The sequence below is a fragment of the Littorina saxatilis genome, linkage group LG7 (genome assembly GCF_037325665.1).
Source record: "Littorina saxatilis isolate snail1 linkage group LG7, US_GU_Lsax_2.0, whole genome shotgun sequence".
In the NCBI taxonomy this organism is placed as follows: Eukaryota; Metazoa; Mollusca; class Gastropoda; order Littorinimorpha; family Littorinidae; genus Littorina; species Littorina saxatilis.
The window spans coordinates 12,651,113-12,675,199 of record NC_090251.1 but is presented as its reverse complement, the minus strand read 5'-3'; the positions used below and the strand labels follow the sequence as shown (position 1 = coordinate 12,675,199).

The window sequence follows — 24,087 nt, the reverse complement described above, 5'->3', positions numbered from 1 at the left end:
TGATGGACAACTTGTTGCTTTTTAAATTCGCTCGCAGGTCAATCAGTATTTTAAAAATAAACTCGTGTAAATCTGGTAAAGCAAGCCATGTAGTATTCTCTATTTTTTAATTTATTTTTTTTAGATAATAAAGGTCTATCTGTGGCCATGTATAATGATGATAATTACTTTGATATTAGAACGCTATATGAAAACTCAGTGCTATCTATTTCTGTGTGTCAAATTAGCATATGATGAGTACAAATTTCATTCAAAATGTTTTGATACGTTCCTCATTAGAATCGGATAATGATGACAATTACTTCGTTATCGGAACGCCATAAAAAAACACTCAGTGCTATCTATTTGTGTGTGTCAAATTAGCTTATGTTTAGTGCAAATTTCAATCAAAATATTTTGATACGTTCCTCATTAGTGTTCCTCTTACTTGCTCATCTATTTGGTTTTATTGGTGATCCTGAAAGGTTCCACTTTTTAACTCGATTTGAATTAAAAAAAAAAAATCATTTTACAAACCCGTTATTCAAGATATAGAATACAGACTTATAATTCTTACCAAGAAACATCTTAACTACTTTTCATTTTAACAAATTCCACAGAGCATTATCAACTCAACCCCACCCCCTGCCCTCCTCTCCTTATTTTTTGTTTCTTTCTTTCCTCTTTTTGAAAGCGGACAAACACTCAAGTCCTTAATGGCTCAAAACCGTAGGACTTTTAATATTAATTTTAACTCTTTGTGTGTGAAAAGCGGACAAACACTCAAGTCCTTAATGGCTAAAAACCGTAGGACTTTTAATATTAAAAAAAAAAAAAAAAAAAAAAAAAAAAAAAAAAAAAAATTAGAATCGGTTTTTGTGTTTTTAAAGCCATTTGATCACCATTCTTGTGTAATTTGATAGGCCTATATATTCTTTTTGATGTTTTTTTGCGTGAGTTTGTTCGAACAAGAGATAATTTCTGATCAGCGATCGTACATGTGTCTCCCGGCAAGTTTTGGAATTTCCAGTTTAAAAGGGTTTCAATCAGGACATGTGATAGGCGTGAACTATCCGCGTAACATATGAAAACGAGCGTTAACTGACTGAAGGATGAAAGTCCGTGAATCAAGACGTTGTCCCTCATACACAGTTTTCCCCTCATTGGGTGACACACTGTCAACAAATAATCTTTTAGTTTCCGAGACGTGACTTATCATTCTACAACTGATTGTGATATGCGTTTATTCCATACAACAACAATATTTCCTTCGTGGTTTGCTTGCAGAATTCTGTGAGAGAGGAACATTTTGTGCAATAAACGCATCCTTTGAACACTGACCAAAATATCCTTATTCTGTATAGTAAAGGAACTGCTCAAGCAAAGGGTTTAGTACCTATTAAACGCCCACCCTCAACTTTCGGACAAAATTGAGGGGTGGGGGGAATGGGGGGCGGGCGTATACAATCTAGTTTACGGTATATTTTAATGTAATACTAATATTGTAGTGTTTCGTTTGTCTTTATGTCAATACACAGCAGCTTCAATACCGGTATTTGAGATAATTAAGTACAATTGATATTATTTGATTTGATACACAGCCTGGCTGCACTCTTAAACGGATCTTGTATTACTGTTGTAGAAAACGAGCTTTGTGATGAAGCGTTAAAATAAGAAATTATTGTTGGCGATCTTTTGCAGTTGAGGGCATGTCATCATCAAACAGTGTGAAGAACAGGGTAGGTGGTCCAAGAGACCTAAACCTTGCAAGTAAATCGTACAGTGCATTACGAAAACAAGCGGCAGGTCCCTTGATGTTTTTCATGAACATGTATAAGGTGTCATAGACACCGGGGTTGACACCAGCATCCTTGAGATCTTTAGCACACACTCTGTTCAAATTTCCTGAAGCCAATAATATGGAGATTGCATCTGCATGTAAAATGAAGCAACTTAGTTGAGCTGAAATGTATCAAACGCTACAGTGGACTGAAGGAAATACATCGTATCTGTAAGTTCGAAATCTATCTATGTTGAACCATCTTTTTTGCAAACACATTGACTGTGAAATCTGTGTAGGCCTTAGATGATTAAAAGCATTCTAGCCATCTGGAAAAAGCCAAGAAAATGCAATTTCTTCTCCATTTTCAGTTACAGAAATATTCAAAGGGACATGCAGGGATTCAAAATGTCAAAATCTTGCAGAAATGTTCAACATTATAAATCGAAACTGAAATACTAGACACTTTAAATGAAATTTGGTGCACAACAATTTATTTTTGATTGCGAATCATTGTGTGCAACTTCCTTCATAACTTTCTTTCATGAAGTGTACGTATTTTTTTCTAGAAGTAGGCGCGTTCCCTGTTTTGAGCGAGCACTGTTTTCATGGTGCACTAACCTGTGCTTTAAAAAAGATGCAAATAATACACAACGGCCATAATTTCTCTTTATGTCAATGAATTTCAACTTTAGATACAGCGATTTAAAGTGCAGATTAAAAACAATCATTGCATGAAGAATTACAAAACCCAGTTGGTTTGATCTATTATAAGCATCTTACGATACAATTTTGACACGCGCTATGAATATGATTCAAAATGAACACATAAAAACCAGTCAACCGGCACTTCATAATCATTCACGAATACGAAAACATTATAAAAAAACAAGTCGCGCAAGGCGAAATTACTACATTTAGTCAAGCTGTGGAACTCACAGAATGAAACTGAACGCACTGCATTTTTTCACAATGACCGTAGTCCGCTGTTTGTGCATAACGGAGTGAAACTGACGAGCCTGTTTAGCGCGGTAGTGGTTTCGCTGTGCTGCATAGCACGTTTTTCTGTACCTCTCTTCGTTTTAACTTTCTGAGCGTGTTTATAATCCAAACATATCATATCTATATGTTTTTGGAATCAGGAACCGACAAGGAATAAAATGAAATTGTTTTTTAAATCGATTTCTGAAATTTAATATTGATAATAATTTTTATATTTTTAATTTTAAGAGCTTGTTTTAATCCAAATATAACATATGTATATGTTTTTGGAATCAGGAAATAATGTAGAATAAGATGAACGTAAATTTGAATCGTTTTATATACAAAACATATTTTTACAATTTTCAGATTTTCAATGACCAAAGTCATTAATTAATTTTTAAGCCACCAAGCGGAAATGCAATACCGAAGTCCGGCCTTTGTCGAAGATTGCTTTACAAAAATTTCAATCAATTTGATTGAAAAATGAGGGTGTGACAGTGCCGCCTCAACTTTTACAAAAAGCCGGATATGACGTCATCAAAAGTATTTATCGAAAAAATAAAACTTTTTCTGGGGATATCATTCCCAGGAACTCTCATGTAAAATTTCATAAAGATCGGTCCAGTAGTTTGGTCTGAATCGCTCTACACACACACACACACACACACACACACACACACACACACACACACACACACACACACACACACACACACACACAGGGCCGGACCCAGGGAGGGGTTCCAGGGGTTCCGGAACCCCACCCCTGGAAAAAGCATGTACCTTGCTTTGAGTGGGTTTTTTTTTTACTAGTTTTAGCACCAAAACAATGCTGCTCTTAACAAAAATTTTCCGGGGGAGCATGCCCCCGGACCCCCCTAGTTCGCGCGCCTGCAAAGCCACTTCGCTGATTTTCCCCCCCCCCAAAAAAGGAGGAACCCCCCCCCTTACAACTCATTTGGTCCGGCCCTGCACACACACACACACATACACCACGACCCTCATCTCGACTCCCCCTCTATGTTAAAACGATTTAGTCAAAACTTGACTAAATGTAATGAAGTTCATTGTGCGTCTCGAACCTGGGACCACTGGGTCCGAAGCGCAGTGTTATATCTATTACACCACGAAGGCTTCTTATTCATGTGAAGAATTTAAGAAGATAAATCCTGCCAACATTAGCGCAGGAGCATAGAGGAACGCCAGTCCCACATACCAGCAAAAAAATGATCTGATGGCCCTAGACAAACGTTTTTTTTACAATTTACCCCATAAAACCTCGTTGACATTGAGTTTCATAATTTACTTTAACTCAGCAGTAACAACAATGTCAGTGAATTAACTTTGGCAGTGAGCGCGTGCGAAGCCAGTTTATCCAATTGGTACAACAGCCTGCTCTACACAACTTTGCAACGAGAAAGAGCTTGTGACTGAGTTCCCCATCCAGTGAACTAGGTCAGGTCAAATCTGACCCCTCGTATTAATCGTGGGATTGAGTTACGTTGCGACTTGTCACATAGGCCACCTCCTAGCTGTTATACGCTGTGTAAGGAAACGCAATGATATGAACCTCAATTGAAAACGTCTTTCAAAACAGCTGACAGAGATTAAACAAGTCGCGTAAGGCGAAAATACAATATTTAGTCAAGTAGCTGTCGAACTCACAGAATGAAACTGAACGCAATGCACGCTAAGAAGGATAGCACGCTTTTCTGTACCTCTCTTTGTTTTAACTTTCTGAGCGTGTTTTTAATCCAAACATATCATATCTATATGTTTTTGGAATCAGGAACCGACAAGGAATAAGATGAAAGTGTTTTTAAATTGATTTGGACAATTTAATTTTGATAATAATTTTTATATATTTAATTTTCAGAGCTTGTTTTTAATCCGAATATAACATATTTATATGTTTTTGGAATCAGCAAATGATGGAGATAAAGATAAACGTAAATTTGGATCGTTTTATAAATTTTTATTTTTTTTTACAATTTTCAGATTTTTAATGACCAAAGTCATTAATTAATTTTTAAGCCACCAAGCTGAAATGCAATACCGAACCCCGGGCTTCGTCGAAGATTACTTGACCAAAATTTGAACCAATTTGAAAAATGAGGGCGTGACAGTGCCGCCTCAACTTTCACGAAAAGCCGGATATGACGTCATCAAAGACATTTATCAAAAAAATGAAAAAAACGTTCGGGGATTTCATACCCAGGAACTCTCATGTCAAATTTCATAAAGATCGGTCCAGTAGTTTAGTCTGAATCGCTCTACACACACACACACACACACACACACACGCACACACACACACACACACACACACACATACACCACGACCCTCGTTTCGATTCATCCTCGATGTTAAAATATTTAGTCAAAACTTGACTAAATATAAAAACAAAATCTTAACATTATACAAATTGCTCACTGCAAATTATTCCTTCTTTGCTGAATTGTTCCGCAGGCTTTGGTTAAAAATGGCAGAAACCATCCAAGAAGCAAAGAAAATGACATCACGTGAAGCATCCTCCATGGAAGAGTCCACAACGTCAGACTCAACTCTGGACAATGACGTCAATATGAAAGACGAGGGGTATCCATTTCACAAGGGAAGACAGCAACCTAGTGAAGAAGTTTCACTATGGTCTCATATCAGCCCCTCTGGAAAATCGGGACGTTCAGGTATGTGCTGAAATGCAAGGAATATAGTTTAGTTCGCATGTAATAAATTAAGTCTTTATTGAAATTGATTGAAGTATGGTGCATACATAGGCTACTCCATTAAAATGGACATTTCTCAAGCAAAAATATAGTGATGAGGTTTTAAACAAAAACAGTCAACTTCTCAGGTCAGTTTAATAAATTCCACTGCGCAAACCAATTATTGTGGCATATTTTGCACCCTAAGTAAAACAATAATCCCCGTGTCATTTCATTATAACTGTTCATGTGTATTAAGGGGGTACACCTACCCGAATGATCGTGCAACCTCGTTATAAAATCATGAACAATTGCAAATTGCCCTTTTTTAAAAAAAATGAAAATAGGAATGCCAGTATGAAATTGAATGTTCTTTTTCATGGAATTTGTTAAAAATGTTTTAACCGTAATATATGTGCAGAACATTAATTATCTAATGAAATACAGGTGTTAAAAGGTGGCAAAATTTCCTACACGTTTTTACACGATATTTCCGACACTGTCCAAGATATCTGTACACAATTTTGCATACAGTTTCTGGGCATTAGTGGCTGGCTTATGAAGCTCCAGATTTGGTATTGCTTTAGTTTTCTTGAAATTATGAAGTTTTGTTCTTTGCAAATATACTTTGAAAATCAGTATTTCAGGAAAAATGACTGCTTGGAAATTATATGAACACAACAAAGTTGCCTGAGGTTCAGAAGCCAGCTACTAGAGTGTTTATCATGACCACCAAATATCAGAAACCATGCTAGAGGTGTTGTCAATATTGTGTCAAAAAGTAAGTGTAAGAAATGTTGCCACCTTTTACCAATTTCCATGAATAAGAGCATTCAATTTCACACAGGTATACCAATTGTTATTAAAAAAAAAGGTATTTACAGTTGTTCATGGTTTAATAACGATATTTCACGATCATTCAGGTAGGTGTGCCCCATAAAAGCTATCTGGCACACCTTTCGGATCAAAGATTTGTTTACAGGGATCTATAGAGGCTGCCGCTCAAATAAGGGTGCCCTTCAAATCGACCTGTCAAAAACGTTTGGTACCATTTAACAAAATCGATGACAATTCATGATAGGTACTATATGGCATCTTTTTGATACAGGAGAATGTCCAACCGATAAGCTACTTGAACAAGAAATTGTGATTAGCTGACATGCGTATTTCTTGTGTTTGTTCATGGTGGTGGTGGTGATGATGTTGGCGGTGGTGGAACAGTGTTTTCCTCTTCTGCTTTCATGGGTTGAAACTCCCTCGTTCACTCGTGTGTGTTTTTTCGTGTTTGACAGTTTTTACTCCGCCATTTAGGCAGCCATACGCCGCTTTCGGGGGAAGTATGCTGGGTATCTTCGTGTTTCTATAGCCAACCGAACTCTGATAATTGATTACAGGATTTTTTCTTGCGCAATTGGTCTTGTACTTGCGTGTACGAACGAAGGGGGATAAGGCACTACCAGGTCTGTACATAAGTTGACCTTGGAGATTTGGAGAAAAAAAAACTCCAACCTTAACCCACAAGGCGCGGCCGGGATTCGAACCCACAACCTTCTGCTTGGGAGACCGGAGTCTTACCCCCACGGCCACTACGCCTGTCGTGCAGTGTTTTTAAGTGTCTTTGTTTTGTTTTCATGTTTCATTCGCTCGGCTTCCTGGTGTTTTGAGTAGCTGACATGCGTTTTTCTTTTGTTTTGCCATTTCTATTGATGCAGGTGTCGTTGATTATATGGGCGGTGGAATACACGATGGTGCACCGAAACACTTTGATCAACTTTCATATGGGTCTCCGAGCAGCAATTCATCTGGCAAATCTGGAGGTTCAGGTATGTTCCGAAATGCAAGGAATATGGTTAAGTGTGCATGCAATCAAGTCATATTTGTATTAATATTTATGCCTGTACAAACGAAGGGGGGTAAGGCACTAGCAGGTCTGCACATACGTTGACATTGGAAATTCGTAAAAAAACAAACTCCAACCTTAACTCACCAGGCGCGGCCATGATTCGAACCCACGACCTTCCGCTTGGGAGGCCGGCGTCTTATACAATAGGAACTCTGACATGGATTACTTTTCCGTGCGCACTTGGTCCTGTGCTTGCGTGTACAAACGAAGGGGGATACAGCACTAGCAGGTCTGCACATAAGTTGATTTTAGAGATTCTGACAAATCTCCACCCTCAACCCACCAGGCGCGGCCGGGATTCGAACCCACAACCGTACACTTGGGAGACCGGCGTCTTACCCCCTACGCCTGTCGTACAGTGTTTTAAGTGTCTTTGTTTTGTTTTCCTACTCCCGTGTTCTTTTGTTTGACTTTGCCGTAAGTTTGGGATCTTTATCGTGCACACGGGGTTCTTTTCACACCCAGAAAGGTCTGCACATAGGTGACCCTCGGACATTAATTACGGATTTAAAGGGTATCCACAAATCTGTGTTAAAATCTTCGTTTTTACACATACTGAAACATTTCCTTTGCTTGGTGTACTTGTGTCAAAAAGCTTTCAGATACATTTTGATACTTTCTGCAAGGGGTTCAACTTCACTACAGACATGGATGTATATGTTAGATTTCTGACCATATACAGGCGCTGCTAGGCTTTCCTAACCATAGAATCGGTGTGTGTGTGTGTGTGTGTGTGTGTGTGTGTGTGTGTGTGTGTGTGTGTGTGTGTGAGTGTGTGTGCGTGTGTGTGCGTACGTGCGTGCGTGCGTACGTGCGTGTGTGTTACCTACAATTCTGTCATGTGTAGGTAAATATATATATACAACGGAAGCCCTCCCCATGATGACTAACCGTCGCGTCGCAATTACATAATAGGTACCAGTTGGGATCTTTTAAACAGGGGATAAGATACATAGACCCGAGTGTTTTGAGTAGCTGACATGCGTTTTTCTTTTGTTTTGCCATTTCTATTGATGCAGGTGTCGTTGATTATATGGGCGGTGGAATACACGACGAGGGTGGACAGAAACATGGTCAACTTTTATTCGGGTCTCGCAGGAGCATTTTAGGTATGTTCTGAAATGTAAGGAATATGGTTTAGTTTGCATGCAATCAAGTCATATTTGTATTAATATTTATGCGTGTAAAAAAAACTTAACTCACCAGGCGCGGCCATGATTCGAACCTACTACCTTCCGCTTGGGAGGCCGGCGTCTTATACACTAGGAACTCTGACATGGATTACAGGGTCTTTTCCGTAAGCACTTCGTGTGTGTGTGTGTGTATGTGTGCGTGTGTGTGTGTGTGTGTGTGTGTGAGTGTGTATGTGTGTGTGTGTGTGCGCGTGCGTGCGCGTGCGTGCGTGCGTGCGTGCGTAAGTACGTGCGTGCGTGTGCGTACGTGCGTGCGTGCGTGCGTGTGTGTACGTGTTACCTACAATTCTGTCATGTGTAGGTAATTTACGACGCAAGCCCTTTCCAGGATGACTCACCGTCGCATCGCATTAACATGATAGATACCACTTGAGATCTTTTAAACAGGGGATAAAGTCCAAGATACATAGAACAGAGTGTTTTGAGTAGCTGACATACGTATTTCTTGTGTTTTACCATTTCTACTGCGAGTTCAAACGCATGTGGACAAAGGCGCGTGCCCTGTTCTTAGAACATGAACGTGACCATGTTAGATAGTGAAAATGCTTCATGTCCTACAGGCTAAATATTTCGCTTTTAAAGGACTAGATATGGGTTATATGATAATTCGAGTTTTACGCCCTCACGACTTTTGAAGACATACACAAGTGTATATATGCGTGTTTAGGTGTTATCAGCCATCTGTACTGATGGCAGAGTGACCGAGCTTTTTTACGTGCCACCGTTGTGACACGTGGGTGGGACATGTCTACCGTCTCTGGGTCTGCACATAAAGTTGACCCGTGTCCATCCGGTGTAACACGAAATTTTTACTCCACAAAAAATTTACTCCTGAGTGAAAATGTCGTACGAAATTCTTATTCCGAGTACACCTTTTGTACGAGAAAAGAACTCCCCAGGGTACGAACAAATTACTCCTTCCACAACATTTTGACTCCCCAAACTGTTTTACTCGTACGCGAAAATGGGATGGGGGCGAAGGGATAATGCCAATATGTGATCTTGCGCAAACAAATGTCGCGAAACCCTCCCTCCACCCTTTCCAGCACCAAGACTAACAGGGGACAGGGGAGTAAAAGTTGTACACCTGGCGTGGGCAGTAAATTGCTCGTGTTAGGGTGGAATAATGTATTCGTTGTTTATTCGTCAGGGGAGTAACATTTTCGACCGAAATGTTGACTTGGAACACACCTGTCGTTGGAAGTTATTTTCTCGTGTTATGGGGGAGTAGCCTTTTTGAGTCACTTGAGAAAAAGTGACTCTATGTAATCGGTCAGTGTTAGTCTGTCCGGCCGACCGTCCGGCCGGCCGTCCGGCCGGCCGGCCGTCCGTAGACACCACCTTAACGTTGGACTTTTCTCGGAAACTATCAAAGCGATCGGGCTCATATTTTGTTTAGTCGTGACCTCCAATGACCTCTACACTTTAACGATGGTTTCGTTGACCTTTGACCTTTTTCAAGGTCACAGGTCAGCGTCAAAGGAAAAATTAGACATTTTATATCTTTGACAAAGTTCATCGGATGTGATTGAAACTTTGTAGGATTATTCTTTACATCAAAGTATTTACATCTGTAGCCTTTTACGAACGTTATCAGAAAAACAAGGGAGATAACTAGCCTTTTCTGTTCGGCAACACACAACTTAACGTTGGGCTTTTCTCGGAAACTATAAAAGTGACCGGGCTCAAATTTTATGTGAACGTGACTCATTGTGTTGTGAATAGCAATTTCTTCCTGTCCATCTGATGCCTCATATAATATTCAGAACTGCGAAAGTGACTCGATCGAGCGTTTGCTCTTCTTGTTTCGTAAAGGTAGTACAAATTTCGTACGAAATTTTTACTCCGGCCCGGAGTCGAACTTGCGACCTTAGGATCACAAGTCCAGTGCTCTACCAACTGAGCTAATCATGTTAACGTACATGAGAGTTTTTATTACCATGTGAGATACTCCTGTATACATCAGTGTAATGTGTAAATTTCATGTGTCAACTTAGTTATGGAACTATTATTTCACCTGCCTGGTCAAAGTTATGTGTCTCCCATTGATAACGTCATGTTTTCGAAATAAAGACAATAAAGACATCTTACTGATGTTACTTTCTTGTCGAGTTACAGTTTTATGATAACTGTCAAGAGATAATAATATGGGACAAAGGCCCCTAACAGATCGCTTCCAAAGTTATACCATACAATTCTGCGTTACTAATAATGCTACCGTGCAGGAGGACTGCCTTTTATTTGCAAAACTAAGTGTATTGGAAGCTTAATAACAAAAATCGTAAACTAGACAAAAAGAGTGCGATCTTTGTGAGGGTTGGGTTACTTCCCTTGATACGACGACGACGTGCTGTGACGTTTGAATTGTCTGCATTTAATTGTTATTGCAGGCACCTCGACTAAGGTGTAAACTGTTTTCAGACACAGAGCGTAGCAAATACCTTCATTGGTTTTGTTCAGGTTATAGGTGGGGCCAGGTCCAACACGATGTGTTACAGTCACCGGGCCACAACACTGTGCACGTTATCTACGGTCACACCAACAAACACTTTGTACACAGCGAGCTGACTGATGAGCTGAAGACACGCACTGGACTGCAGCTGGTGCCTCCACAGAGTCATGTAGCTGCGTCATCATTCACAGCAGACAGTGTTCTAATTGTCATTGTAGACCGTCTTGACTTTGTGACTGACGTGTTGTTACGTGGGGCTGTGAAGACATCAGGACACCCAGACACCCAGACATTTTTTATACAGAAGGTGGATTACTGTCCTGACTGGGTTGAAGAAAATCTACCCCGCTGTACTGTGATGGTATATCCTAGGCATGTCCTTCTCAGACAGTCTTCAGTGTTCGCTGGCGCTTTGACAGGGCTCAAGGATGTACGGACCTTATTCTGGGACAACGTGTCGACCATGATAGGTACGCTCATACGGTTTGTTTCTATCATTGGAGAATAACAACCATACACATACTTGCAAGCAAGCTGGCTGTCGTTTTCCTTTTGTATACTTGTTTCTCCCCCTTTCTCTCTCCCTCTGTATATTTATTTCTTCCTGTTTTCTCTCGCTCGCTGTCTTTCTCTCAGACTCTCTATCTTACTCTCTCTCTCTCTTTCTCTCTCTCTCTCTCTCTCTCTCTCTCTCTCTCTCTCTCTCTCTCTCTCTCTCTCTCTTTCTATGTCTGTTTGTCAGTCAGCCTGTATGTCAGTCTGTCTGCCTGTCTCCCCCTCTCTCTCTCTTTCTCTCTCTCTCTCTCCCTCTCTCTCTCTCTCTCTCTCTCTCCCTCTCTCTCTCTCTCTCTCTCTCTCTCTCTCTCTCTCTCTCTCTCTCTCTCTTCATGACTTTCGATCTAAATTCAGAAAGGTGGTCAGTCAGGTTACTTTTAAGTCAGTACATACCTGAGACCTAATTTGTTTTTGTCCAGGTGATCCACACATGGACCCCACGCACCGTGCCATTCTGAACGAGTTTGGCCTGGTTCAACACGCTGCGTTTCAGTCACCGGACCACAACACTGTGCACGTCATCTACGGTCACACCAACAAACACTTTGTACACAGCGAGCTGACTGAGGAGCTGAAGACACGCACTGGACTGCAGCTGGTGCCGCCACAGAGTCGTGTAGCTACGTCATCATCCACATCAGACAGTGTCCTCATCGTCATCGTAGACAGTAATGACTCAGTGACTGACGTGTTGTTACGTCAGGCTGTGGAGACATCAGGGCACCAAGACACGCACACGCTGTTCATACAGATGGGGGATCACTGTCCTGACTGGTTTGAAGAAAAGCTTCCCCGCTGTCCTGTGATGGTATATCCTGAGCCTGAGATGCACCACCCTTCATATGTCCTTCACGGACAGTCCTCAGTGTCCGCTGGCGCTTCCTCTGGGCTCAAGGATGTACGGACCTTATTCTGGGACAACGTGTCGACCATGATAGGTACGCTCATACAGTTTGTTAATAGTGTACAGACACAAACAAGCATAAACATACTTGCAACGACGCTCGTTGTCGTTTACGTTTTGTGTGAGTGGTAATAAGTCTCTATTGTGCACTTCTCTCTCTCCCGCGCCCCCCCCCCCCCCCCCCCCCCGGGCCCCTCCTCATTTCTCTCTTCAGTCCGTCCATCTTTTTGTCTGTCTCTGACCTTCTTTCTCTCTCTCTCTCTCTCTCTCTCTCTCTCTCTCTCTCTCTCTCTCTCTCTCTCTCACTCTCTCTCACGCTTTCTTGTTAAGTTCTCTCTCCCTTTCACTCTCTCTGTGTCTGCCTTTCTGTCTCTGTCACTCTCTGTCTCTCTCTGTGTCTCTATCTTTCTCTGTCTCTCTCTCTCTATCTATTTCGCTTACTTTTAATCTGAATGTAGACACACCTGGTGGTCAGTCAAGGTCCTTCCGAGTCAGAACATACATTAGACCTGATTTGTTTTTATCAGGTGATCCACACATGGACCCCACACTCCGTGCTATGCTAAACGAGTTTGGCCTGGTTCAACACGCTGAGTTACAGTCTCTCAGTATATCTGTCAAGTCTATCTGACTGTCTGTTTGTCTCTCCCTCTCTTTTTCTTTTTATGTCTCTCTCACTCTTAATTTTCATAATCTGGATGCAGCCACGTCAATAGGTCTGAAAGTACTCTCAAAATCAGAACGTAGCTAAGGGATGTTTTGTCAGGTTCTTTGTAAGTCGATCTGTACACATCTGAGACATGATTTGTTTCGTTCAGGTGCTTCATATATGGACCCAACAGATCGTGCCATATTGAATGAGTTTGGCCTGGTTCAACACGCCGTGTTACAGTCACCGGACCACAACACTGTGCACGTTATCTACGGTTACGACACCAAACGCTTTCTACACAGCGAGCTGACTGAGGAGCTGAAGACACGCACTGGACTGCAGCTGGTGCCTCCACAGAGTCGTGTAGCTACGTCATCATCCACAGCAGACAGTGTCCTCATCGTCATCGTAGACCGTCATGACTCAGTGACTGACAGGTTGTTACGTCAGGCTGTGGAGACATCAGGACATACAGACACCCACACGCTGTTCATACAGAAGGGGAATTACCGTCCTGACTGGGTTGAAGAAAAGCTTCCCCGCTTTCTGATGATTTTTCCTTGGTGTGAGGAGGACAATCTTTTATGTGACATTTACAGACAGTCCTTGATGTCCGCTAGCGCTTCCACTGAGCGGACCTTATTCTGGGACAACCTGTCCACCATGATAGGTACGCTCCTATGTTTTGTTTGTATCAAATAGAGACAAACAAGCCTACACATACTTGCAAGCTAGCTCGCTGTCTGTTACAGTTGTTGTTTTTGGTGTTCATTGTATTCGTCACTCTCCCTCCTTTTGTCCTCCCCCCTCTGTCTGTATCGGTCTTTCTTTTTGTATCTCTTTCTTTCTCTTACACTGGCTTTTACTCTCTCTGTCTATGTCTATTTGTCAGTCATTCTGTAAATACGTTCGTCTGTCTTTCCCTCTCTCTCCCTCCCCCTCCCGGCTCCCCCCCCCCATCTCTCTCTCTCTCTCTCTCTCTCTCTCTCTCTCTCTCTCTCTCTCTCTCTCTCATTCTATGTAAACTCTGCAGTCAGATGTGTAAAATACTGGTTTACGTCAACCTGATTCAAAGTATTCCATGATTGCAGAAAAAGCTTTGTGTAATCTAGCCCACCAGGGCACACATATTGGGTTTCACGTGTGCAAAGTCTAAAGTTATGATGTAATGGTTTTGCTGCTGTGTTGATGTGCGGAATGGTTGGGAATGAGAAGTGTTTTTTACGGGAGTTAAAAGACGATTACAATACGATTATGTTGTTGTCTAGCACACACATACTTTAAAGCACGCTCGCTATCGTTCACGTTTAAAAAAATCATTTTGTGGTGAAGAAACTCGTTAGTTGTTACATTCTTTTGTGCACTTCCCTACCCCCGTTCTCTCCCTTTCTCTCTCCCTCTGTATATTTCTTTCTTCCTGTGTCTCTCGCTCGCTGTCTTTCTCTCTCTTTTACTCTCTCTTTCTCTCTCTCCCTCTCTCTCTCTCTCTCTCTCTCTCTCTCTCTCTCTCTCTCTCTCTCTCTCTCTCTCTCTCTCCCTCTCTCTCTCTCTTTCTATGTTTGTTTGTCAGTCAGCCTGTATGTCAGTCTGTCTGCTCGTCTCCCTCTCTCTCTTTCTCTCTCTCTCTCTCTCTCTCTCTCTCTCTCTCTCTCTCTCTCTCTCTCTCTCTCTCTCTCTTCATGACTTTCAATCTAAATTCAGAAAGGTGGTCAGTCAGGTTACTTCTAAGTCAGTACATACCTGAGACCTAATTTGTTTTTGTCCAGGTGATCCACACATGGACCCCACACACCGTGCCATTCTGAACGAGTTTAGCCTGGTTCAACACGCCGTGTTACAGTCACTGGACCACAACACTGTGCACGTCATCTACGGTCACACCAACAGTCACTTTGTACACAGCAAGCTGACTGAGGAGCTGAAGACACGCACTGGACTGCAGCTGGTGCCTCCACAGAGTCGTGTAGATACGTCATCATCTACAACAGACAGTGTCCTCATCGTCATCGTAGACCGTCACGACTCAGTGACTGACAGGTTGTTACGTGAGGCTGTGGAGACATCAGGACACACAGACTCCCACACGCTGTTCATACAGACGGGATATCGCCGTCCTAACTGGGTTGAAGAAAAGCTTCCCGGCTTTCTGATGATTTTTCCTCGGTGTGAGGAGGACGATCTTTTATATGACATTTACAGACAGTCCTCGATGTCCGCTGGCGCTTCCACTGAGCGGACCTTATTCTGGGACAACCTGTCCACCATGATAGGTACGCTCCTATGTTTTGTTTGTATCAAATAGAGTAGATGGACCCGAGTACTCTTCAGAATGGCTCGCTCCCCCAGTATGAAAGTTTTTGTCTTGTGCACGTGGATTTAAAAAAAAAAAATTCTGTTTTTAATTTATTTTACACAATTAAAAACATTATTAGAGTAAAATAAAACATTAAAACGTTCATAATAAACAATAGTAAACAAGAATTTAAAAAAAAAAATTAGACCGCCCATGCCGGGAATCGAACCCGGATCACTTTGGCCATAGTCGGACGCGCTTTCCATCAAGCCATTGCCAGTGAACTCAAATGACTAGACTGCTAACGTTGCTGCTCCATAAAATTAGGTCGCGCAGTGACACACGCGCGTACGCACGCAAAGCACGCACGCGCGCAAAGCCTGGTGTCGCTGGCTGACTGGGCGGTTCTATGAGCCGAACGGCAGTTCTATCCCACCGCGAATTGCGCCCACCGTTAAGAGTCGTTTTTGTGGATTATTTGGCATTTAGGTCCCAGGTAACATTATGAAGTTTTAATACGATCAATCGGACCTATTATCAAGTTAGTGTATCAACTTTTGAACGAACTGCGCCCAGTATTAAGCAATAAGCTGTTAAGTCGAGACAGACAGACACACACACAGACACACACACAATTAAAGTCTGCTGGACCCTCCTACTGCGTACTCGGGGATAAGTGCACAATCAACCCAGGGAGCCATGCGTTGAAACACGGGTTCCGTGCTGATAACCACATGAGTCCCGGTTTGATAACCACTGGCAATCAACGATAGCCGTGGAGCGAAGATTATCAGAATGAGCTGGCGTGTGAAAGCAACTTTCTGTGTTTTTGAGTTCATTAAATGTTGGGATGAATATGTCAGGTTTGAGGATGCACAGTTCTATCCTGTAGGTTCATCTCGGTATTCCACCCCCTCGGCTTTCTGTTGTAAATATTAAGCTGAGTGATCGAATGTGGAAGCTACGTTTGGTCAAAGGTCACAGAAGATTTGCGTCGTGTAGCGAAGGAAAAAATGGCGATCTTGTTTCCGACTCAGTACCTCTTTGTTTTTCATTAGACCTGTCATTCTACTTGCGGCACGTTTCATGATATTGAGGATTGCAGTTTCCCCCTCACACACAATATTCCAAAATAATAAATAGTCAAACAGGGACCAAAAAACATTTTGCACCAAGAGTTCAACTTTTTATCTATCCAAAACAGTAAAAAAAATTATATGAACATTCGTATTTCCAAGATGATTGGCGTTCCAAGACGCTATATCCTAAAAACCCCAAAACATGCTTTTACAACTTTAGTGCATAATAACTGCCCAAAGGTGCTGTTTAAAGCAACCATTGATAATAATTTTTAACATACTCCTTGAACACATTACGAAAAATGGTTAACTTGCAAATAAAGGGACAGCATTGATCAGAACAATGGTAAGATAAAGGACGCTACTTATATTTTGTACATTTTTTATCTTTATCGTTTCCTGTAGACCTCAGAAGTTCTAGCCAGCTTAAGAAATCATTCTAAAATCGAAAAACAAACATCTATACATTTTGTACGCAGAGTAGATTGATATTTGACACAGTCACACAGACATAAGTGGGCTATGGGGCAACCCTACCCCCTAAATTTGAAAACGGGGTCAATTTCTTAACTGCATGCATTCAGCAAAACAATCCCTAAAAAAATTTTTTTTTCACAAATGAACTTATGACTTTAGAAAAGCATTCAAAAATGCATATATACAACGCTTTTTCTTTGGTCCCAATTCAAGGGGGTGTGCTATTCTCAGGTAACACTGTGAACGCTCAAATGAGACTTGATCACATGTCAAAAAAGTAATCCCCCCTGTTGTTCATGGTTGGTTGGTGGGATTTTTTTTATCTGAGCCATTGGCAAGCATGAAATGTCATCAACATTAGGAAAGACATAATATCTCCCATTGTCTTTTGCGCGCAAACACTTCACACAGATCTCCTCTCGATCTGGCCCATCGGGGAAATGGGTTGACTTGGGGATGATCACCGCCCTGTATCTCTCCACCTTTCCATCCATGCTGACAAAGTCAGCGGTCACAAAGTCCCCAACTTGAATGTCTCACTGTGGGACAAAGAACCTGGTTTTCACGACTGGCACCACATGGTTGGCTGATCACGCGGCATCCAGTGGCGTGTTGTGGGTAGACGTCCATTGGACATAAATTGGGAAGGACGTCGCTGGATCATCTGGTTTGCATACTTTGTTGATGTACAACATTTAGTCAAGCTGTCGAACTAACAGAATGAAACTGAACTCACTGCATTTTTACAGCAAGAGCGTATACTCGTAGCATCGTCAGTTCACCGCTCGATGCAAAGGCAGTGACATTGACAGGAAGAGCGGGGTAGTAGTTGCGCTGAGAAGGATAGCACGCTTTTCTTTATCTCTATTCTTTTTAACTTTCTGAGCGTGTTTTTAATCCAAACATATCACATCTATATGTTTTTGGAATCAGGAACCCACAAGGAATAAGATGAAATTGTTTTTAAATCGATTTCGGAAATTTTGTTTTGATAATAATTTTTATATTTTTAATTTTCAGAGCTTGTTTTTAATCCGAATATAACATATTTATATGTTTTTTGAATCAGAAAATGATGAAGAATAAGATGAACGTAAATTTGTATCGTTTTAAAAACAAATGTTTTTTTTTTACAATTTTCAGGTTTTCAATGACCAAAGTCATTAATTAATTTTTAAGCCACCAAATTGAAATGCAATACCGAAGTCCGGCCTTCGTCAGAGATTGCTTGGTCAAAATTTCAATCAATTTGATTGAAAAATGAGGGTGTGACAGTGCCGCCTCAACTTTTACAAAAAGCCGGATATGACGTCATCAAAGGTATTTATCGAAAAAAATAAAAAAAATATCCGGGGATATCATTCCCAGGAACTCTCATGTCAAATTTCATAAAGATCGGTCCAGTAGTTTGGTCTGAATCGCTCTACACACACACATACACACGCACAGACAGACACACACACATACACCACGACCCTCGTCTCGATTCCCCCTCTACGTTAAAACATTTAGTCAAAACTTGACTAAATGTAAAAATAAAAATAAAAATAAAAAAATGGGATAGCGGCGAAACGGGATTGCGCCAAAATGGGATGCGGTAGTAAGATGACGCTTGGCTTGTGAAATGTCGCCAAAATAGGACGGCGGCAAAACGGGATTGCACGTAAATGGGATATTGCGCGAATTATAAACGAATGAGTAGGCCCTAAGTTTCTCGTACGAGATGTTTACTGGGAGTAAATATTTGGGGAGTAAAAATTTAGTTCCTTGTGGAGTTCTTTTTTCGTACAAGATTTTTACTGGAAGTTTACTCCGGAGTCAATTTTTCGTGGAGTAAAAATTTCGTGTTACACCGGTTCATGACCGTTGTGGTAACGAGCGCACATTGCTGTCTCCATATTGTGTTCCTACGAATCGAAAGTACGATCGCCAAGCCTTTCTGTCATTGAAGGCAACGTTCGATATTTCCGTCTGTCAGCGTCGCCAACGTTCGACAGATTGTACTACTGTTACTCACAAACTTTCAATTTACACAATGAAATGCCAATAACATGCAAACACAACAATGGGAGACAAAGGGAAAACCTACTAGCGATTGAAATTATGCAAACGAACTCACAAATCCCTCACTTTCCGAATGCAAATGCTGCAAATCCGTATGCGTGCGTCGCTGTGTCGAACGTTGGGTTGACGAACGTTGCTGACAGACACCACAAAACTTGATCAAAAGGCATTAAAAACGATTAAATGTTTTACTCACTGGGTATCGCATTCCTCTTTTTCTTCCTGCAGACGATATGAAGCGGTTGAAACGTCGTTTCCGATGAAAGGCTCGGTTATTTCCGTTAAAAACGAAGTTTGCCGAACGTGTGATTCAGTCTACAGACACCGGTCGGATCACAACAAAAATGTTCATTCTTTGCGATTTTGTGATACTGTTGATGATACACCTGCTTTCCAGTGAAGAACATCAATAAAATGATGTTCACAAGCAAGAATAACAGACAAAAGCACGCGATGTGTAAAATTAGGCTTTGTTTTGCAAACAAAGCACGTGTTTTTTTTCACTGACAGACACTTTCGGTGGCGATTGAAAATTTTTCCAGAAACGGTTTTATGCTCCCATTTGATATTTTTTCCCTATTTTATCTAGTCAGAGACTAACTTTGTGTATTAATTGAATTAATAACCCCATTATCATAAGTTTTGTGTGTTATTTTCGTGTCTGCTTGAATCACACTTTGAGATGGGGTCATGTGACAGAAGGAAATGGTGTCTGTCAGGATTCACACGTTCGCTTCGAAAAACTCGCTCAAATAATTGCTCAAACACAAACATTTTAGCTTTTATTTATTTTTTTGTATTGCAAATACCATACTTACTCATGCCAAGCAGAAAAAATGATGAAAATCAACACAGTAAGCAAGTAATTTGAAGGCAAAGTTTACACACATCAAAGAGTCTGATTACCGTGAAACCTGCCCAGCTCGGCTTTGTTAGATGTTTGCATATCTTGTTGCTATTTTCTTTGCTTTTATTATTGTTTCTTATTTGTGCTTCGTTTATCGATACAACGTCTTGTGCACGGGTCAAAATGTGTGTGTCAGGGGTCGTTTTACTTGAACTTGACGTTCGTGTTTCTCCGAACGTCTGTGTATCGAAACACAGATACACGCACTCCATGACTCTGTAAGAAGACAAAACATATCGCTAGGTTTCATTTGTTTTTGATGAATGTATGACCTTTCATGAAGTAGTTTTTGTTGTTGTTTACTTTTGCCAGTTTGCCAGTTCGTTTTTGGAACTTTGCAAAGCAGTGTCGTGTCGTCTGTTTAGGTCTGGGGAAACACCAATGAAAAGAGCCGAAGAATCCCGGAGCGTTTCTATTGGGTTTGCTTTTGATTATCCATGTATAACCTGCTTCCTGCAACTATGGTAACCGGGGATTTATTGCCTGGGGAACATGAGATTTATTTCCCAGGTGCTTGTGAATGAAAACTCGTGAAAATGATGACAAACACGCATACACATACTTGCAATCACGATCGTTGTCGTTTACGTTTTGTGTGTGGGGGAACAATCGTTCGTTGTTACATTCTTTCGTGCATTTCTCTCTCCCCATCCCTCCTTTCTCCCTCCCTCTCTCTGTCCGTCCGTCTTTTTGTCTGTCACTGTCTTTTCACTCTCTCTCGTGCTCTTTCCCTTTTACTCTGTCTTTCTCTGTCTGTCTCTCTCTCTCTCTCTGTCTCTCTCTGTCTCTCTCTGTGTCTCTCTCTCTTTCTATCTATCTATCTATCTATTTATCTATCTATCTATCTATCTGACTTTTGATCTAAATGTAGACACACCTGGTTATCAGTCAAGCTCCTTCTTAGTCAGAACATACCTGAGACCTGATTTGTTTTGATCAGGAGATCCACACATGGACCCCACACGCCGTGCCATGCTGAACGAGTTTGGCCTGGTTCAACACGATGTGTTACAGTCCCCGGACCACAACACTGTGCACGTCATCTACGGTCGTACCAACAGAGACTTTGTACACAGCGAGTTGACTGAGGAGCTGAAGACACGCACTGGCCTGCAGCTGGTGCCGTCACAAAGTCGTGTAGCTACGTCATCATCCACAGCAGACAGTTTCCTCATCGTCATCGTAGACCGTCACGACTCAGTGACTGACAGGTTGTTACGTGAGGCTGTGGAGACATCAGGACACACAGACTCCCACACGCTGTTCATACAGACGGGATATCGCCGTCCTGACTGGGTTGAAGAAACGCTTCCCCGCTTTCTGATGATATATCCTGGCGCTTACACTGGGCGCAAGGATGTACGGACCTTATTCTGGGACAACGTGTCCACCATGATAGGTACGCTCTTATGTTTTGTTCGTATCAAATAGAGACAAACAAGCCTACACATACTTGCAAGCTAGCTCGCTGTCTGTTACAGTTGTTGTTTTTGGTGTTCATTGTATTCGTCACTCTCCCTCCTTTTGTCCTCCCCCCTCTGTCTGTATCGGTCTTTCTTTTTGTATCTCTTTCTTTCTCTTACACTTTTACTCTCTCTGTCTATGTCTATTTGTCAGTCATTCTGTAAATACGTTCGTCTGTCTTTCCCTCTCTCTCTCTCCCGCCCCCCCCCCCCCATCTCTCTCTCTCTCACTCTCTCTCTCTCTCTCTCTCTCTCTCTCTCTCTCTCTCTCTCTCTCTCTCTCTCTCTCTCTCTCTCTCTCTCATTCTATGTAAACTCTGCAGTCAGATGTGTAAAATACTGGTTTACGTTGCTGAAGCAACCTGATTCAAAGTATTCCATGATTGCAGAAAAAGCTTTGTGTAATTTAGCCCACCAGGGCACACATTTGGGGTTTCACGTGTGCAAAGTCTTTTGTGATGTAATGGTTTTGCTGCTGTGTTGATGTGCGGAATGGTTGGGAATGAGAAGTGTTTCTTACGGGAGTTAAAAGACGATTACAAGATGTTTTATGTTGTTGTCTAGCATACACATACTTTAAAGCACGCTCGCTATCGTTCACGTTTAAAAAAATCATTTTGTGGTGAAGAAACTCGTTAGTTGTTACATTCTTTTGTGCACTTCCCTACCCCCGTTCTCCCCCTTTCTCTCTCCCTCTGTATATTTCTTTCTTCCTGTGTCTCTCGCTCGCTGTCTATCTCTCTTTTACTCTCTCTTTCTCTCTCTCTCTCAGTCTCTCTCTCTCTCTCTCTCTCTCTCTCTCTCTCTCTTTCTATGTCTGTTTGTCAGTCAGCCTGTATGTCAGTCTGTCTGCTCGTCTCCCTCTCTCTCTCTCTTCCTCTCTCTCCCTCTCTCTCTCTCTCTCTCTCTCTCTCTCTCTCTCTCTCTTCATGACTTTCAATCTAAATTCAGAAAGGTGGTCAGTCAGGTTACTTCTAAGTCAGTACATACCTGAGACCTAATTTGTTTTTGTCCAGGTGATCCACACATGGACCCCACACACCGTGCCATGCTGAACGAGTTTGGCCTGGTTCAACACGCTGCGTTTCAGTCACCGGACCACAACACTGTGCACGTCATCTACGGTCACACCAACAAACACTTTGTACACAGCGAGCTGACTGAGGAGCTGAAGACACGCACTGGACTGCAGCTGGTGCCGCCACAGAGTCGTGTAGCTACGTCATCATCCACAGCAGACAGTGTCCTCATCGTGATCGTAGACTTTTATGACTCTGTGACTGACAGGTTGTTACGTCAGGCTGTGGAGACATCAGGACACCCTGACACCCACACATTATTTATACATAAGGGGTATTACCGTTCTGGCTGGGTTGAAGAAAATCTACCCCGCTGTACTGTGATGGTATATCCTGGGCCTGAGATGGACCACTCTTTATATGTCCTTCCCAGACAGTCCTCAGTGTCCGCTGGCGCTTTCACAGGGCCCAAGGATGTACGGACCTTATTCTGGGACAACGTGTCGACTATCATAGGTACGCTCATACGGGTTGTTTCTATCATTAAAGAATAACAAGCATACCCATACTTGCAAGCAAGCTGGCTGTCGTTTTCCTTTTGTATACTTGTTTCTCCCCCTTTCTCTCTCCCTCTGTATATTTATTTCTTCCTGTTTTCTCTCGCTCGCTGTCTTTCTCTCTCTTTTACTCTCTCTCTCTCTCTCTCTCTCTCTCTCTCTCTCTCTCTCTCTCTCTCTCTCTCTCAGTCTCTCTCTCTCTTTCGGTTAAGAGCCTGTGGGCTGAGGAGCAATACTCAGTGGTTTTTAATACAACAGGCGCGCGACAGTGCATGCCCGTGTGATGGAGGCTGTGAAGACGAGGTACACTTTCTTTTCCACTGTACAGCGAATGCTGATATCCGTGCAAAGTGTAACGTGTTAAAAAGTTGTTCTGAACCAGCCTCAATGGAAGATGTAACCCGTATCCTAGCCCTAGACGAAGAAAGTGTACTCGAAGCAACTGCACAATTTATTTCTAAGGCACTAAACATGCGCAAAAAGAAACTAGATGAGTCAAGCTGAAATGATATACAATGTAATTTTTACGTACGCAAATGTTGGACTGGATGGTTTTCTCATTTAAATCGGGTTGCGTGTACATGTATACGCGTGGATTTACACGTGTGCGGGTGTAGTCCAAATAAGCGTATATGTGTGAGTGTGTGTGTGTGTGTGTGTGTGTGTGTGTGTGTGTGTGTTCGTCTGCAGCCATTGTTGTTTTGTATAGAGGTCCTTCCACAAAGCTGTGTACCAAAAGCGTGACATGCTTCGTGAAAATTGAAAGTGTCTGAATAGGTTGTTTTTACGGTTTATGTAAAAGATATAGACATATGTCACGTTGCCATGCTAAACAAAAGATAAGTTTATGCTTTTTGGATACGAGGGGTGGTCAGAAAGTTGTGTAACATCACACATGATTAACGTAACATGGGATCCAAACACACAAAACAGATTAAAAAAAAAAAAGCCATAGTATATAGTAACAAGTTTTATTTGCTTCACATTTAGAGCTTATTCCGAACAAAATGCAGTCAGGAAAAACAAATTGAACTAGTTATGAGGGCCCCAAATGGGGGGTATCATCACGATCACGGGAAGGGAAATTTTAGCTTTCACGATCACAGTTACCTTGATTTTT

At 41.8% G+C, this 24,087-nt stretch overlaps 1 protein-coding gene across 1 annotated transcript in view; it reads left to right on the top strand.

The window, feature by feature from the left end:
* Window positions 1–11,977: 11,977 nt before the first annotated feature.
* The window catches only part of LOC138970706 (uncharacterized), a 112,892-nt gene continuing 100,782 nt past the window's right edge, over window positions 11,978–24,087 (top strand). The window contains exon 1 of the mRNA XM_070343189.1: window positions 11,978–12,490. Coding sequence (XP_070199290.1) covers window positions 11,983–12,490 — 508 coding nt within the window. The 5' untranslated portion in view covers window positions 11,978–11,982. The remainder of the gene's footprint in view (window positions 12,491–24,087) is intronic.